The sequence below is a fragment of the Pristis pectinata genome, chromosome 17 (assembly GCF_009764475.1).
Source record: "Pristis pectinata isolate sPriPec2 chromosome 17, sPriPec2.1.pri, whole genome shotgun sequence".
NCBI lineage: Eukaryota > Metazoa > Chordata > Chondrichthyes > Rhinopristiformes > Pristidae > Pristis > Pristis pectinata.
Window position 1 is genome coordinate 14,393,484 of NC_067421.1, and position 19,824 is coordinate 14,413,307.

The 19,824-nt window shown below is 42.8% G+C and overlaps 1 protein-coding gene across 4 annotated transcripts in view; it reads left to right on the forward strand.

Annotated features, from left to right (window-relative positions):
- The window catches only part of LOC127579647 (hepatocyte nuclear factor 1-alpha-like), a 232,297-nt gene that overhangs the window by 156,776 nt on the left and 55,697 nt on the right, over nucleotides 1-19,824 (forward strand). For all 4 annotated transcript variants that reach the window (XM_052032570.1, XM_052032569.1, XM_052032568.1 and 1 more), the window contains 2 exons: nucleotides 14,493-14,694; nucleotides 19,047-19,238. In XM_052032570.1, the coding sequence (XP_051888530.1) occupies nucleotides 14,493-14,694; nucleotides 19,047-19,238 (394 nt within the window). The remainder of the gene's footprint in view (nucleotides 1-14,492; nucleotides 14,695-19,046; nucleotides 19,239-19,824) is intronic.

Genomic DNA, 19,824 nt, shown 5'->3' on the forward strand with positions numbered 1-19,824 from the left:
ACAAGAATGGGCCCTTCGGCCCATCATGTCTATGCCGACCTTTATACCATTTGCCCACATTAGGGCCATTCTTGTTTCCTTCTCCTTCCTCCATTCTCCCCGTTGAAGGTGGTGCCCCTTCTCCTGAGTGGATGGGAGTCAAGAGGGGTGGTGGTGGGGGGGAAAGACATCCAAAACCTAGTCTAATGTCCAATGTCTACAGAAGACACAGTTGGATGGTAAACAGACGTGGGAACCATGGCTGATATTTCCTAAATCCAGGGATATAGTATCCAACCTCAATACCCCGAATAGTACTGACTAAAGTTAATTACCTCAGCACAGAGCAAAATGGAACCTACAAGCTTCATGGTAGTGCAATCACCCTCTGACAATCAGTGAGCAGGAGAGGAAACCTGGTCAGGAAGTACAATTGCATAACTTCCTTCATGAGGATGAAACTCATAGTTAATGTTTAATGAATGCATGTACACAAACTTTTAGAAAACTCCTAAAGGAAAATTCAGCAGGATTTATTCATCTGGTTTCAATAAATGAAATGGTTCAAAGTCTTAAGAAATTCCAGCAAAATCGTATGAAAGCTGAATGTTAACTGCAGGGAGACAGGGTCACTGCTGATTGGCAGCAAGCCATGTGATATCATGTTGCTTGGGATCTCTGACAGTTCCATATAGTGAAATTCTGACAGTTCCTGAATATCCGGAAGGTTGAGCTTCCAACTTCCTGACTTTCCTACTTGTTGCAGCGGCTTTAGTGAGTTGAGGCAGCTTAATGGCAGAACTGGTAGGGTTGAGAGGATTAGAGTATTCAGGATGCAAGGAATTGTGAATGGTGTATGAAGAACAGGTCTTGTGTAAAGGATCCTAGAAAGGTGCTGTGGTGGTTTGGCCTGGTTTCAAGAATGGAAACAGCTGGAATATCCCTCCTTGCTGCTCTTAAGGCTGTGTATAACTGAACTCTATCGATGTAGATAATCAGAGGAGGGAAAAGAAAACAAACTGCTGGAGGTACTGGCTATCTCCCCTCCACACTCTCCGTCCTGATGGAGGGTCTCGACCTGAAACATCGACCATCACTCTGCCTCCACAGATACTGACTGCCTTGCCCAACGCTATTCTGCGGCAAGATCTGGCTGGCAGGGATCTCACTGACTATTTGATGAAGGTTATGACAGAATGTGGATACTCATTCACTACCACAGCTGAGAGAGAGAGATTATATGGCGGGTGATTTTTCCAACTCCCCCCCCCCCCCCCCACCCAGCCCCCGATGCCCAGTTTTGTTCCCCTCCACTGCCTGCTTCCCCTTCTACACTGCCAAGGTCAGGTCAAACGCAAACTAGAAGAACAACACCTCATATTGCGCCTGGGTACTCTTCAGCCTAGTGGTATGAACATAGAATTTTCCAGTGTCAGGTAACTTGTATCCCCCTGTGTTCCTTTCTCTTTCCTTCTGATCCACCCAGGTTCTCTCAGCCCCATTTTTCAAACCCTCATCCCCCGTTACCCAGTTTTGTTTCCCTCCTCTACCTGGTTCCCCTCTCACCCACCAGCCGCTGTCTCCAAACATCTCCCCTCCCTTACCTTCCCCCATCTGTCCATCATCCCCCTCCTCACCTGGTTCCACCTATCACCTGCCAGCCCCTGCCTCACCCCTCGCCTTCACCTCTTTATACCAGCTATCTCCCCTCTCTCAGCCCTGATTTAGAGTCTCGACCTGAAATATCAACATCCCTTTGCCTCCACAGATGCTGCTCGGCTTGCTGAGTTCCTCCAGCAGTTTGTTTTTTTGTTCCAAATTCCAGCATCTGCAGTCTCTTGTGTCTTGATAATCAGAGGGTTTCAGCCCTTGACTGCGCTTAGTTAATTTGCTTTGGTTCTGGAGAGATGCAGGAGGAGGAAGAAGTGGGATGTGGTGGAGGGGGAGGGGGAAAAATTTCACCTCTGCATCTTGGGGCAGAGGGGCGTGGAAGATGATAGATTGCTGCTATAGGTGGAAAGTTGTGTGTGGGTATCCATTGAAGATGGATTGGGAACTGCCTGTGATTTCCCTCTCCTCACAAGCGAATGCTGTCTGTGCAACCATGCACACACACACACACACACACACACACACACACACACACAACTTTATACACATCCACACCCACACACACAAATACACCCACACACAAAACACACACACACAAACACACACATACAAACACACAAGCACACACACATACATAAAAGCACACACACAAACACACCCACATACACATCCACATTCACACACAAACACACCCACATACATATCCACACTCACACACAAACACACCCACATACATATCCACACCCACACATAAACACACCCACATACATATCCACACCCACGCACAAACACACGTGCACCAAAAAAGTTCATAATTTTTGCCTGAAATTCATAACTGTCAGACACCCAAAGAGCCCTACAGTTAGTTACACATTCAGAAGTGTAGTCACTGTTGCAGAGTAGGCCATGTAGTATTTTACTCAATTTTGTACACAGCAAGGTCCCTCAAAGAGCAAGAGAGCAAAACCAAATAATCATACTTCAGCGACGCTGGTTAAGGTCTACATATTTCCCAAGGTACTGGGAAAATTCTTCCACCCTTCCTTGCAACAGTGACATGGATCCTTTACAGTAACCTAGCAGGGCAGATGGGGCCTAAGGTTAACACCTCATGCACTAGATGTGGCTTGGATGTTAAGAATGGCCACTGAGGTGAGGTATTGGAAGGAAGCTACTGCCTGTAGAGTTATGGAGAAAAAGTTATTGCAATGTTCTTCAAAATAAATGTTTTTAAGCCAAGCAACCATGCCCCTTTCACAGATATTTGCAAAGTACAAGTAAGCTCATGGGCGCCGGAAAAAAAACCATTTGGTAGGAATATATTTGTTCAGTTTATAGAACAGAGCCAAAAGACAAGCGGCACTTTTTGCTGTAAACAAGCCTTTTCCAAATTTATTCAGCTGAACGCAGAGTTGTCAAGGAGATGGCTGGTGACTGCATGGGCCTAGTAGCAGCCCGCTTGATCCATCAAACATCAGTCACAAAGTTACTGCTTTGTTAGGGCTGGGGGGAAGCGAACAATTTACTCCACATTTTGCGACATCTCTCCCTTAGTGTGAAAGGATGAGGATCTGGCTTGTCTGAATAAAGTGCTTCAAAAGCAGTCTTTTACATTCTTAGATTCATTGACCATGAGGATATCACCAATTGCTATCGTACTTCATAAAACAAATCTCCTGAAATAAAAACCTATTAGACTAAGTAAAAAAACTCTTTGGTTTATGACTATTTCAATTAGACTTTATGACAATTCAGTTAAATAAAAGCTGCTTGCTCCTCAACATTTTACCCAACCCAGTAGGGTGTAGATCTCTGCATCACCACAACCACCCCACCACTCCATCAGCAATTACCTCTACATCTTCTCTGGTAGTTGACTCCAAGTTGAAGTATAGTTCTATTGTTTGTACATATCCTCTCATGCCTCACCCAAAGCAACCATTTTGTTGCACATGTCAGTAGTGAGTCTTGACTGGACATTCAACAGCAGAGTCATCTTAGCCTTCCCCTTCTCACCCAGTGCTGATACAAGCATTTTGTGATTCAGCTCATTATAGAGTTATCAAGAGCTGAATCATTAGTTGGTTGTACGCTCCATAGTTTGGTTTTAATCTCTGACTTCAACCACAATCGAGAGACTGAGCTTGGTTGATAGTGGAGATTTTTGTTTTTTTTTTCTCTTTTTAGACTTTACTTTAAATGTAACAATTCATTGTGGTGTATCATGACTTCATATTGATATTCAAAAAGGAAAAAGCATGATGTGTACTTATATAACACTTTTCATGACTTCAGGATGTACCAAGCTATTTTCCAACTGATAAAGTACTTTTGACGTGCAGTTGATGTGGCATCATAGTGAGTTCCATAAACAGATAAACAGTGTTTTTCTTCAGAGATGTTGATTCAGAGATACGTATTGGCCAGACACTGGGAGTACTTAAAATAGAGCCGTGGAATCCTTTTGCATCAGCATGAAAGGGCAAATGGAGTCTTGGTTTATCATATTATCCCAAAGTTGCCATCTCTGAGAGTGCAGCACTCCCTCAGTGGAGTGGTGACCAAATGTGACCTCAATTCTCAGGCAAATTTAGGCACTTGAGACATTATTTAAAGGTCCGTGAGTGCATGGCAATAACATTAATGGCATCACTAGGACAATAACAATTTGCATTGTTAATATAATGGTTTTAACATAGTAATTTCGCCCAATCCGTTTTTAGGTGTTCTTATACAATTTGGAAATACTTTTAATTTTATAATGATGTCGTATAAGGGGGGAAAGTTCAATCAGAGCAGCTGCCTGATGTGGATTGTCTGATGCTGATGGACTGTCACTCTGTCAAAGTGGGTCAACTTTTAATGTAGGTCAATTTAATGTTGCTGTAGAACTATATTTTACTGTATTGTACAGATGAGTTTTTTAATGGTGAGATGAGTGATCAGTGGTGAATTGACATCATTATAATGATGGTGAAGATAATCTTTACTTTTCAGCAAGGTACAGTATCTTGAAAAATACTTTTTTATGACTCTATCACTTTACCAAATGAGGCATGGAAATCTGAATGTGAGCTGACCTAATCTTCTGCAGCTCTAGAGTGATGTTAGAACTACACAGATTCATACCGCATGGAAGCAGGCCCTTCGGCCCAACTCGTCCATGTCAACCAAGATGCCTACCCACGGTAATCACATTTGCCCGTGTTTGGTCCATATCCCTTTAAATCTTTCCCGTCCATGTACCTGTCCAAATGCTTTTTAAATGTTGTAATTGTACCCACATCTACCGTTCTTCTGGCAGCTCATTCCATATACCGAACATATGCCCCTCGGATCCCCTTCGAGTCTTTCCCCACTCACCTTACATCTAATCTCTCTAGTTCTAGACTTCCCTACCCTGGGAAAAAGACTGTAACTATCTACCTTATCTGTGTCTCTCATGATGTTATAAAACTCTGACCTGGTTTAAGTTGTGTTTAGTATCACTGATGAAATGCACTGGCCCAAACTTATAACTTTGCCCAAGATCCTCTTTAGATGGGGTCTTCTCATTGCTGGCTGTGTTTGGTGGATGCTTGGCAGCTCATTAATCACACACTGCCTTGGTAAAGAATGGTATTTGGTGTGAAGAGAGAAAGTAAAGAACACAAGAACAAATGTGAAATATTTTGTTATAATCTATTGCAATTGTTGCTATTGTTACTACTTATAACTCATGAGCCTCATCAGTTCACAGAAAGAAGGTAGATATTCTGTTTCTCTCAGTAATTAAATCACCTTCAACTCTCAAGAAGTTTTCACTGCAGCAGTTTGTTCATGGATGTTATGAGCTGTGTAATATTACTAAGCTCCCAACAGTAGCACATGGAATTGTACAAATTCCTGCAAAGCATTCACTCAATTAAGAAAGAATTTCTCCATTAGAAATCCCTGGTAAAATGAGAGTCTCACCATTGAGAACCTCATGAAAGAATGAGCTTCATCATCAGGAATTAAAGATCCGTATCACTGTATAATACGGAGGAAGGTCATATGTATGCTGTGTTTATTTTCTTGGAACAAACTAAAGCTAATCCCACTGGCTTGCTGTCTCACAATAGCCCAGTATTTATGTTTGAAATATTTATCTTCCTTTAAAAAATATACTTGTCTCTGCCTCAGTGATTCCCTGTTGCAAATCATCGCATGCTCTAACAACTTTCCCTAATAAAGACATCATTCATAACCTTGCTGCTCATTCTCTTAATGACAGTCTTAATGATAGATGAAATCACCTTTTCCTTTTCACCCTATCAAAACTCTTCATGATTAAAAACTTTATTAAATAAAATTGTAACCTTTTCTGCTCCAGCTGAACTTGTTCTGGTATCTTTTGGCTACAATGTCATTCTGTAAATTCATTGTGTGGTTTCAGTGATTTTAACATCCTTTCCCTAATGGGGCATTGCAGACTACACAGCGTTGTCTAACCTGTAACTATTTCATGTGAGACTGTACTCTAAACCCATGCTTATAAAACATAAGTTGACGTGGATCTTTCTCTGGCTTCATCTGCCTGCATTTGGACTTTCAGAGAACTATTTAACTTGCTTTTCTGCCTGTTCTTTTATCTCCAGCATATTTTTATTGGGTGTAAATAAATAAAGAAGGACAAGTAAAAAGGGATTGAAAATAATTGCACTTAGATAACATTTCTAATGACCTCAGAATTTCCTAAAGCAATTTATCCCTGATGAAGAACTTTGTTGAAATCTAGCTACCATTGCAGTATGAGTAATGTGGCAACCAGATTTGTATGTAGCAAGGTTCTCCAATCAGCAATGCATTAACCATCAGGTAATTTTATTTAATGATGTTATTTGAGGAATAAGTATTAGTATGGACAGCAGAGATAACTTCTCTGATCCTCTTCGGAATGGTGCAGTGGGATGATTAAGCTTGTTTGAGGAATTAACGGGATTGGTCACTGTTGCATCCGAAAGACAACACTTACGTCAGAGTAGCACTGGAGCAAGAATCTAGAGCTTTTTCTGTACATCCCCATTCCTTGGTTTACCATTCACGATGTATAATTCTCAGTTCCCATATTAAACAGCATTTACCACCTCACTGCCTGTTCATGTCCTTCTGAAACCTTTGGCAGGGCCCCTCTGTTTGACAAGCTATTGCTTAGAAATTTGATCAAATGGTGCTGAAAATCTGTTTAACCCAGAATAAATTGCGTTTGCAACCACTTCCAGTCAAAATATGGCAGTCATGAAATTCAACCACCACTTCCTATTGTGTGTCACCTTTGCATCCCAAAGTGATTTCCCTGTAAGAGGCCCTTGTGATGGCGTCACTTGGACCTCTATGACCTGAGGGGGAGACATATGGCACTCTCAGGACAACATGGCCTTAATCCCATAGCGCTGGATAAGGACAGGAGTAGATAAGTGAAATACTCATCTGAATCCTTGGGCTTCTCCACCTGCTCACTGCACTGACCCACAACTACTCAATATACTGCCCACCTTCTCCCTGATATTCAGCCAGCCCACAATCAACCCCCCCCATCTTCAAACTTGCACTCACTGCTCCTTGATCTGTGCATTCCATCCCCCACCCCACGTAAAGACTACCAGAGCCCTTGCCACCAATGAGACGAGTCATTGAACCAAATCCCTTCCTCTTGTCGCAGCTTCAGGCCCAACATCCAAAGTGGAGGACCAGGCACCACACCTTCAGACAAAACTGTGCAACATCCAGTAACTTGTGGGCTTCAGTGGCACCTGAATCTTCATGCAGTGGAACGATGTTTTGCTGTTTTAATATTGTTCCAGCAAGTGTTTTGGTGTGCACTGGAATTTCTAAGCATACTGTTTTCAACAGCAAATTTCAATATCACTTTTATTTGTTCATTTTTCAGGATATGGGCATTTCTGCCCCCTGTTTTACTTTGAACCAATACGAGTTAGGACACTGACAATTGAAGCTTGCCCAGCTGTCCATCATGGGAAATCATTTTGGATCAAGCATCCAATCCTTGCCTGGGCATATTGGGCATTTAGATCTGGGCCTCGCATCCCTTTCAAAACCATTTTATGCTTCTGCTGAGCGCTGTCCATCAGCTCTACAGAAGGCCAGCTAGCATTACTCCATTTACTTACTGGGAGATGCTTCCCCCGATACAGATCTATCACATAAGCTGCATGCTTCAACACTAGGGCTCTGAGAATGCATGAACAGAAAGGGCTCTTTGGATAAATCAGTGATTTGACTGCTTGTGTGCTGCTTCTGCTGATTTTGGCTGAAGTGAAACTTTCCAAAGTATTACTGGCAGACTCTTGCCCAACGTCTTCAGGGAAAGGTAAAGGTTCACACTGTGGCTGCGGTGTTTAGGACGCCCTGTGAGCATGAGAAGGGTAAGAGCAGGGAGATGCTGCCAGACCAGCAGAAGGAGGGGAGCTCGTGGAGTGTTGGCTACAGTGGCAGTTCACTGATGAATGGTCCACAGGGAGGCTGGCAGTGGTCACTCACTTGTTTCAGCCCTGCAGTGGGCCACACTCTGTCTTGCCTGTGATTTTGAATGTTTATATCTTGGCTGCAGTAGCAGATATTAGCAGCATTAGTCAGTCAGTTGTGTGTGCCCACAGGGAGCGGGTTAAGGATGCACAAGTTGCCAAAGAAAGCAACCTCATCTCCTTTATGAAGGCTACGTGGAAAGAGTGCAGGGTTCTCGGCTTTTCCAACATCTCAGTCTACCCTCTGGGTCAAGGTGTCATCATCTGTGTCACACTTGGATGCGCAACACAAAATCCCGATCGATGAATGCTGAGAGATGAAATGCGGCTCATCATTTGGACCTCTCTCATATATCCGAGCTTTTGCCCTGGTGCATTCATCCTGTGTGGTTTATTGGCTCTTTCTTCCTTTCCACTGGGTCAAAGGTTGGCTGCTCGACAACAAGGACTGACCCTGTGTATGTGGCCCACGATGCCTCTGGTTGAGGAACCCACACACAGATATGGCGGTAAGATGTAATCAAAGCCATGTCTCCAGGAAGGCACCAAGAGGGAAAACTATTAAACTATTAGTAACTGACTCAAACCACCAGGGAGTGTGTGTGTGCTGTACCTCCATCAGAGAGAGAGAGAGTGTGTGTGTGTGTGTGTGTGTGTGTGTGTGTGTGTGTGTGTGTGTGTGTGTGTGTGTGTGTGTGTGTGTGTGTGTGTGTGTGTGTGTTTGCACCATGTATATGCAGTAAAAGTCTCCCATCACAACTCTGGTGCCATTTTGTGTATATATGTTAAAAATATTCTTAATATTTTAACAAACATTTCTGCTACTATAATAGAAATTATCCAGGTCTTAGAGGTATTTGGAGGTCATGGATCACTGCTGCTCAGTGCCAGGTCTGCAGTCTGTCCTTCAGATGCCCTTTCCCTCAGTCGACCAAAGGCCGCGCTGGTGCATTGAAGGTGATGCTGATTCGCACCACTGAAGACTGCCTTTGCTGAGAGGTGGGTCCTTCGATACGGGGACCCACCTCTGCATGTTTTCCAGGATCTCACTGTGAACTTTTATTGACAGTGGATGGTGTTATCCAGTGGGGGAGAGGTTGACAAAGGACCTTTGTCTTGTAGATGTTGAGTGTGAAACCCATTCTCTGATTCAGTGAATGAGTTGATGATGACTTGGAGCTCAGCCTCTGAATATGCACAAATGCAATCGCAGTCTGCATACTGGAGTGTGGCCACTGGGGATGGATCCTCATGCTGGAGGCATGCAGGAGCCCGGCACCAACAGCAGAAGGAATACGCCTGTCGCAAACCGCCCAGCCACAGTCCCATCAAGCATCCCCTGCCCCAGAGTCTGTGGTTCCCACATTGGACTCATTGGTCACCTCAGAACCCATAGGACCAGAAAGGAGGCAAGTAATCCTTGACTCTGAGGCGCTGTCTAAGAAGATGAAGTTGTTATAGAAGTAAAAAGTTGAATATAATCCTTCCCTCTGGACTGGGCCCCAGAGATCGAATCCTTTGGCCAGTCCCAATCATGTGTGTTTTCTGAGATTAGATTTCAGGGTGGGGGGCCGCTGCCATCTGTCTGCATTTGGCTTGTTCTGTTGCACTTGGGATGTCTGGACATTTTGAACTGCAATCAGTAAGCCTCTGGGTTTTATTTTATATATTTATTCAATGGATGTGGGCTTCACAGGCTGTTGCCCTTGAGAAAGTGGTGGTGAGCTGCCTTCCTGAATCACTGCAGTTTTGAGGTGTGGGTATACCCACAACACTGTTAGGGAGAGAGTTCCAGGATTTTAACCCAGCGATGGTGAAGGAACAGTGACATACTTCCAAGTCAGGTTGATGTGCGGCTTGGAGGGCAACTTCCAGGTGGTGATGTATGATACGCAAACATTCACATGCACACAGTTGCCGCTCATACAGATATAAACATTCACCTGCACACACACACACACACGCACGCAGACACACACACACACACACACAGAGTGGAAAAATGCACACTAACAGAAGCACAACACATACACGCATGCACAAACACACACACACACACAAACACACACACACACACACACACACACACACACACACACACACACACACACACACACAGCTTCCAGGTGTATGATCAATTAGACAAACTCACGACATCACAAAGTAGAAATGTCTGCTGTCTTTATTACTGCATCTGGGATACTAGGCCTGGTCAAAGCTATGCAGTCTTAAATAGGGAATTCACAATGTCCTTAAGAAGGAAGCTTAACTTACACAGTTAATTAAAAGAGCCATTTATATCCCTTTGTTACAGAGTCTGTCAGACATACAGAAGTGTTTTGGATAGTGCCTAGTGATTTCTGGACATGAAGGTGTTGGTTGTTCCATCTGCTGAGATTTGCTCATTTTCTTCTTTAACCTTGGCATTCTACGTCATGGGTTCACTGATGATCGAAGCTGTTTTGAGCATTTGGAAGTTGACGCCTTTTATGCGATGCTTTGCAAACCGTGTGATGCTGCTATTATTAAAATGTTCATGGCAGTCACATCAATGGCTGTGTGATATGGAGTTGCTCATTTGCCTGTATGGTCACCACATTTCAAAGGAAGTGTATCCCCAGGACTGTGAAAGCATAGATTTGAACTTCGTCTGAATCTTTGCACAAGCTTTCTTGGCTTTGTTAAATAGATGTTGGTCACCTACCTCATGGGGTATTTTTGGAAGATGTGTACCCAGAGATGGTGGCATTCCTGTCATCGAATGTGGTGTGGCTCTGTGATTCCACAACCACCAATAAAGTTCTTGTTTCCATGATTTCCTTCCAGCATGAGGACATGGATGATTTTCTTTAGCATCCTCGTAAATCTCTCCACTTCACCACTTGCTTACGGCCAGTAAGCTGTTAGCCTGTGGGATGTGAAACCTAGGTAATTTTTCTTCTGCTTTAATTTTTCATTGGATTTAGATTGCTTTTTACAAAGCTTTTCCAAATCATCGATTTTCTCATCCAAAACCGAAAGAGTCGCTTCATTCTCCTTAATCCGTTCGTCATGATCATGTAAAGTTTCTTGGATAGAGTCCGGCTTAGAATTAATCTGTTGCTTTTGAAATTGATCAAATTTCTCGGAAGAATCATCTATATGTCTTCGAAGCAATTGTAAAATAGATTCCAGAGATGCAGGAGGGTCATCTTCCTTGGTAGTTTTAGTACCTTTGGCACTCCTTGTAGTCATGGTAAAGTAATGTTGCGTTTGGAGAAGAAGTTTCAAACCGGGTTGAAAAAGTTAGATGAGTAAGAGCAACAGCAAATAGCTGTTACTCCATTAATGACCAGCAGGCTTCTCCTAGGTAATTTGTAAACTTCCTAGAATCATCACTGTTGAATGATGGTCAGTGATCTGTCCTCAATACTTGTGATACACCAAAAAGCAAAAGACACAATCAAATGCAAATGGACTGCATAGTATAGTTCCTCAAAATTTGGGGAGGCATAGTGGTGCAGCTAATAGAGCTGCTGCCTCGCAACCCCAGGTTTGATCCTAACCTCAGGTACTGTTTGTGTGGAGTTTGCATGCTCTCACTGTGACTGCATGTGCTTCTTCTCTTTGCTCCAGTTTTCTCCCACATCCCAAAGACATTCTGACTGATAGGTTAATTGGCCACTGGAAAGTGCCCCCAGTGTGTAGGTGAGTGGTAGAATCTGGAGTGAGTTGAGGGGAATATGGGGAGAACAAACTAGAATTAGTGTAGGATTAGTATAAATTGGTTGCTGCAGACCCAGAAGAGGCCATTTCCTTGCTGTTTGACTACATGACTCCATGTAAATCAATGCTAATGTTAAATCATGGCCCTTTTGGTATCCTGATATTTGTGTCAGTGCTTGTGAATTTGACGTCATTCGTGCTTGATTTTGTGTTCAACCAAACAATCTATTCCTGGAAGCTATGCCTTCTGCCTTAAAGATTGTTTAGTTCTCATAATTCTTTGGTAGCCTTCATGAGCAATGTCTGCCATGAGCTCCATTGGCAAGTGCCATTACAGCATGAGATCTGATGAAGGTTTAGAGGGATATGAGCCAAACACAGGCAAATGCAATTAGTTCGGATGGGAGCCTTGGTCAGCATGGACCAGTTAGGCTGAAGGGCCTGTTTCCGTGCTGTATGACTCTATGACTCTGCTGTGCAAGTCTTGCAGAGTGTATGTGACATCACTAGAAGATGCATCTTCCATGACCACTTTTCAGTTTTGTGACCAAATTGCTGTTAGACACAGAGGCAAAACATCTTGAAAATTAACAGACTGCAGATGCTGGAAATCTGAAATAAAAACAGAAAATGCAGGAAACACTCAGCAGGTTAGGCAGCATCTGTGGAAGGAGAAACAGAGTTAACACTTCACGTCAAAGACTCTTTGTCAGAACTGGGAAGGAAAGAAAACATCTTGTTATGTTGCTTTTTTAAATTTGTTAAGTGTCATCATTTTTGTTACCACATTCATACTTATATAACCTACGTACATTTCTGTGACTTGTGACCTTTCCTTTGTGACTAGTGTGATCAGTTTTAATCATAGTTCTTGAGAATTCTATAATGTGAAGAGCTGACACCATGTCAAAACTAGGAAAAGAATCAAAGTCACTTGAGATTATATTTTGTGTCATGTTGACACCCTTGGATTTGAAAGTCATTTACAATGAAAACGTTTCCAGAATTGTCGAAAGCATAGAACTATTGTGAGGAAATATCCTGTCATTTCCTCACTGAGTGAAGACTGTTAAAGGTTCATCACTCATCACATTGACAGACACACCTGTGTCAACCAGTACATGGATTTGTGAGTAACTGTTCACTTGTACCTATGGCTTAGTGCTCTGATGAGCGCAGTGGAAACAAGGACAATCTGAATTGTTGCTGACTTCTGCATTTGCCTCAATGCTCGCTACCTGTTCTGATGAGTTCAGATTCACTGGGTTTGCTGAATGACAAACTCTGGTGAAATAGTTGAGTTTCCCACAAACTTAAACTGTGTCCCTCCCCAGCAGGAAGTCTGCTTTGTGAGGATAACAGCAGCCACAGTACTGTTTTAAGCTTTGCCTCTCTCAATGATGCTGGAGCTTGTTCTCTATTAACGTAGGACAGTGCAGCACAAGAACAGGCCCTTCAGCCCACCATGTCAATGCTGACCATGACGCCAATTGAAACTAATCCCATCTGCCTGCACATGGCCTATCTCCCTCCATTTCCTGCTTGTTCATATGCCTGTCAAAATGCCTCTTAAATCTTGCTTTTGAATCTGCTTCCACCACCTCCCCTGGCAGCGTGTTCCAGGCATCCACCTCTTTCTGCGGAAAAAAAAACTCACATCAGGACTGCTGAAGGGTCTCAGCCCAAAACGTCGACTGTTTATTTCCCTCTATAGATGCTGTCTGACCTGCTGGGTTCCTCCAGCATTTTGTGTGTATCGAATGGCATGAGATGAGGCCCAACCTTTGCATCATAATAGTATGTAAATGTAGGGAATGAACATACTGAACATTACTGTTTAGTCAACATTCTTTAATGTTGCTTGATTTGCACTGGCTTTGATTAATTAATTTAGATGTTAGAATTTCCTGTCTCCTTGGCGATTGCAGGGTTAAATGACAAGGGGGAGACTCAGTTTCACAGCTTTCAATGGATTCTACACACTGGACTAAACATCAACAGCAAAAGTACATTCTGGATGGTATTCAGACACAGAAAATGTTTAAAATGACATCAACTATGCTTCCATTTGTTTATCCTTGTCGCCAGCAAATTTTGATGATAATTAATTTAACAAACTCTTTGTTGCATAATGTACAATAATGACTGCTTTTCTTACTATTGTGCCCAAGATACTGTGCATCCTCAGAACCATACAGAGCCATAAGAGGAAATAAACACAGCACTTGCTTTTAAAAAGCACGTGTATCAACATAACAATACTACAGACAGCAAAGATCTGGTTTTACTTCAAAACATGAAAATCATTTTCCCACCAATCTCTGCACTCCATCTGACAGGGACATTGTCATTAGTTGTTAAGGTTCCTGTGTTTCTTGGTGAATTCTCTTTCAGAAAAAGTGTCAGAACTCACCCATCTTGTGCACTGCCCCTCTCTAATTTTAGACTTATAGCAGGTTCACTGTCTCCTAACTGCGCCCACTCAAACCCTGCCACCGAGGAAGGTTTAATTCAATTTAATTTAATTCAATAGCTGAAACAAGTCAGAACACAATTCAGCTTCTTGAGATTCAAGGTGGAAGTTGGGTTTGTTCCCAGGTGAGGCCCTTATATTGTCCGGGGTACCATACTCCAACATACCGTATTTCACACTTTGTCTTTTCTTTCTAACCTGGTGTATTTTCTTCACAGATAGCTGCCTCAGGTGGAACCCTTCCCCCCGTCAGCACCCTGACCGCCCTCCATGGCTTGCAACACAACCCGCAGACTGTAGCCCAGCAGACCCAGAACCTCATCATGGCTTCCTTACCGAGTGTCATGGCTATTGCACCCAGTGATTCAACCTGTCTTTCACCTGCACTGACTAATGGAGGAGCTTCAGCACTGGTGATTGGTAAGTAGGCACAGAGATTCTGTAAGGTATCAGTGGATGGGATATTACCTATAATTAAGTGATAGAGTCATAGAGGGTTTCCAAGTCTATGCCGACCATTAAGCACCCAATTTTACACTAATCGTACATTAAGCCCATTTTTTTCTCATCACATTTCCATCAACTACAGTTTTAACATTCACCTACAAACTAGGGGTAATTTACAGTGACAGATTAACCTCCAAATCGGCATGTTTTTGAGATGTGTGAGGAAACTAAAGCACCCAGAGGAAATCCATGTAGTTACAGGGAGAATGTGGGCAAACTCCACACAGACAGCATCAGGGGTCAGAATTGAACCTGGGTCTCTGGAACTGTGAGACAGCGGCTCTACTGGCTTCACCACTGTGCTGTACATGAAGTAGGTGCAGAGAAGCTATAGGTGCTGTAATATCCCATCAGAAGTAATGGGATATTTGCTGTAATTTCATTTCCATGAATATCTCTAATAAGCATTTTTAAACTCTCCACAGAAACTGACTTACTTTGAAGTGTAATGACTGTTATCATGTAAAAATATGGCAGTCATTTTATGTATAGCTTGAGCCGCCAGATGTCGATGATGTAGCCTGATCTTTGGTTGAGGTGGAGGAAGGCTTATCTTGATAGGATGCAAGTCTTTAGTTTTAATGCTACCACTATTTCAAGCAGATGAGGTCTTAGGTTAGCATGTAGGTCAAAGAAAAAGTATTGAAATGTTCAATAGAAGCTGAAGAAACCTCAACACCTAGATACTGCTTAACCACCCATGGCCAGCAAATGTAGTGGCTAAAGTGATGTTCATAGCATAGAAGTACTGGTCTGAACATCTCACCAGCCACAACTGAGTCTTTGCTAAAATTATCCAAACCCTCCTCTCACCTGTAGTGCCAAATGTTACATGCTCACCTAATACAAAAAAAAGTCATGGATCTCACAATAATTTGTTTAAAACATTTCATTCAAAACTTTTCATTCAATAAATAGCGCTCCAGGAATCCCCATACCATTAATTGAAATGCCTGGGCTTTGTTGAGAAGTTGATCTTAATTAAGATTTGTGAAAGAATTTTTATTTATAGAACACCTTTCATGATCTTAGTACATGCATTACAGCCAGTTGAGAACTTTTGAAGTGTAAGCACTGTTATAGTGTAGTGAAACACACCATTTAATTTGTACCTAGCATGGTCCCACAAATATCAATGAAGTAAATGTTTCTGTGGAGTTGTTTGAATGATAAATATTGGACACAAGATCTGTGTTCAAAATGGTGCCATGAAATGTTTTAAATCCACCTGAGTGGGCAGATGGAGCCTTGGTGTATCTGAGGTGCCAGTCTAAGTTTTGTTTTTGAGTGTGTAGAATGGGACTTAAACCCACATCTTCTCCACACTGAGCTTTGGCTAAGTTGTGACCAGAGTCCCAGAGTTGGGTTGAAACACAGGGTTCATGTAGATGTTGGAGACAGTGTGATCTATTTCCAATTACACCCCAGACACTCCTGTGCTGCCAGTGCATCAGAACCTTCTCAGATGAGAAGCACACTGAAACTAACAGCCTGGGCACAAGAGGTGGGAGGGTATCTGAAAGGAGCATGAGAAGGCATTTGGCACCTCTGGGTCCCTAGACCTGTGGTGAACCAACCCCTTCAATGAGAAGATAATCAGGGGCAAGGGAGAAGTAAAGCTTTGGTAATGTCTCAAAGGAAGTGAATGAAACTTTCTTCCTCTGAAGAGCTGTCCTTGCTGAGTGCCAGGTGGGCATAATTCCATTCCACCAATATTTCCATTGGAAAAGTTCAAATGAGTGTTCTTGAGTTTGTTTGAATAAAGTTTCAATTTTTTTTACTAAGGTGCAGTGATGAGTGTGCAGATATTAAGGAGGAAGGGGTTCATCTCTTTCAGTGCAGTGGGAAAGGCAAACACAGCTGACTATGAAGTGTGATATCGTGCCTCTCCAAATCAGGGCAGTCACTTTGGATAAGTAGCGGTGAAGGGGGTAAGGTAAGGGGAGGAGGAGGTGACAACAGAAGCAGAATTTTGGGAGCAGAAAATATACACCACGAATATGAAACTTATGACAGGTTTATAGAAATATATAAATGTCACAAGCAAAACCATCTAGGTAATCCATCATCATCATTATGGAGGCATCAGGATAACAACTCCTTCTGTGCCCTGCTCCCTCCCCCTCCATAACATCCACGTAATCTCCTGGAGGGGGTAAAGATTATGCAAACCTTCGCCATCACTGACTGCATTTTGTTTTCTCCCTCCTCTTTTCGTAAGTCTTGCGACGGTGCTGTTCATTAACAAAGTGGACAAGCTAAATCCAGACAATTGATGTTGATTAATCACAGAGTTAGGTGAGCTGGGGCTACGATCAAAAGTAACCAAACCAAAGACGCTAGAACCACTCAGGCAGCACCTGCAGAGAGAGAAAGATAGGGTTGGTGACCTTTCATCAATCATATTTTGTTTCTACCTCAGATTTCCACTATTGTGGTGTTTACTTTCATTTGGGTTCAGGTTCAAACTAGTATGAGGTCACTTAGGAACAGGTAACCAAGAGATTTCTTGTCACAGCAAGAATGATTAATGTGTGGAATAGACTTACAGATAGTCAAGTCAAGTCAAGTCGTGTTTATTGTCATGTGCACAAGTATGGTGAGATACAGCCACAATGAGAAACTTGCTTACAGCAGCATCACAGGCATGTAGGTACAGACAACACACAGAATATAAATAATACCAAAATTATACATAAATTATACAAGACGGTGAAGAGAAAGAGAGAAGAAAGACTGTGCAAAAGCAAGACCTTAGTGCAAAAAAAGCCACAATCAGAGACAAATTCATGGTAGCACAAGGAGTGGTCTGCAGTGTTCCATTGCTGAGGTAGGGTTAGGATTGTGCAGGTCAGTTCAAGAACCTGATGGTTGTAGGAAGGTAGCTGCTCCTGAATCTGGTGGTGTGGTGAATGCAAACAATCTTAAGTAATTTAAAAATACAAGTTGAATGCAACAATAATGAAGGGGTTTAAGGTTATTTTGGATGCAAGGCCTTTCTTATTTAAATCTTGTTGTGATTCTTCCTCGATTAGTATCAGCTGTGGCTCAATTGGTGACACTCCTATCTCTGAGGTAATTTGGGCCCAAATTCTATGTAGAAACCTGAGCCCAATTTATAATGCAGTTCCAGAATTCCATAAAGTTGTTGGGTCATGGTCATAGAACTCTGGTTAACACAGCAGAGGTATCTTAATGGCATGGATGGAGCAGTTCGAGGAGGCAGCCCACCACCACACTCAGGGGCAAATACGGAAGGGCAAGAAATAAGGCAAGCTTGCCTTCATTCCTTGTGAAAAACGTAAATATTGTGCTGAGGAAGTGTTGTACTGTTGGAAGTGCCGTCTCTGGGATGAGGTGTGAGAGTCATGGATTCATGGAGTTGTAGAGCACAGAAACAGACCCTTCGGCCTATCGTGTCTGTGCCAACCGTTTTGCCCATCTATACTAATCTCACACTGCCTGCATTAGGTCCATATCCTTCCATGCCTTGCCTACTCAAGTGTCTGTTGAAGTGCCTCTGTAGTGATTGTATCTGCCTCCACTACCGATTCTGGCAGTGTGTTCCAGATCTCTGTGTAGAAAAATTCCCCTCAGATCCCCTTTAAATCTCCTTCCTTTCAACTTAAACCTATGCCCTCTTGTTTTTGACACCCCAACCATAGGAAAAAAGATTCTGACTGTCTATCTAGGCCCTATCTATGCATCTTATAATTTAATATACCCCTATCAGGTCACCCCTCAGCCTCCATCGCTCCAAGGAAAACAAGCCCAGCCTATTTAAAGTTAACTCCTCCATTGCTGGAAACATGCTGATGAATCAGCTTTCTCACTCTATTAGGAGGGCAACAGAGTGCTCCTGGTGTGTTGGTAGATATATAGTTTTCAGCCAACATCACTGAAAGCTAGGTGATCTGTCTATTACAACATTACTGTGTATGAGATCTTACTGTGCATGGTTTCAACACTGTGTTATAATTCAAAAGTGTTTGATTGGCTGTAATGCGCCCTGACCTTATGAAAGTTGCTTTATAAATGGACTGAGGGAGGAGCATATGTTGGATACAGCTAGAGAAAACTCCAAATCCTTGGATCAAGTTCACAGGATCCTGAAAACTCAACGTTCCTGCCACAAAACAACCCCTCGTTTTGTCTACAATATGTGCTGAATTAGAGCCTGTTAATGTGCCCCGTGGTTTCAATATTGTGGAACGCACCAGTTAAAAATATTTTCCTAACACAAATAATTTTGATTGTGCTTTCAGGTCTTGCCACAACTCAGGCTCAGAATGTTCCGGTCATTAACAGCGTGGGCAGCAGCCTGACAACCCTCCAGCCAGTGCAGATTCCTCAGCAACTACACGCCCATCCCCAGCAGCCAATCATGCATCAAGTCCAAGGTCACGTAGCCCAGAGTTCATTCATGGCTACAATGGCACAGCTACAGAACCCACATGGTGAGACGCTTTTGTTTATTGTCATTCCAGAGGGTTGAGGCACCAAAGGCAATCTGCCAACCCTCATCCCGCCAGCCTGGCCCACACCACATCGTACTTTTAAAGGTTTGCGAGAGATGGGTCTGGATCCATTTTAGAGACCATTCCAATTTGCAGGCATGCTAATCAGGTATGTTGGGAGCAAGGGCAGTGAAATTCCTCCCTTCCCACAAAGGCTTGCTTTCCTTTGACATTCCTGAACCACCAACTGTTCATGCACAACTGATTTTCTTTTTTGGTAAAAGTATCTCACTACTTGCAATAAAGATCTTCTCAAGCAACTAATGAGATCATTAGATCTGATGAATGGCTGCATACCGGTATGGTAAACCAACAGAAGTTGCCAATTAAAGACAGCCTCATGGGCTTTGATCTTTAAGCACTAGATATTCCCAACATTAGTACATGAAAACTTAATAGGATAACTTGTGGTATTAAAGGCATGGATTTGGTGCTGCTGCCCCAGAGGACTAGTTCCCTTAAATCACCTACAATTGGTCCCTGCCCACTCTTACTCAGGAAAAAGAGCATCTCCCAGTAACGCACA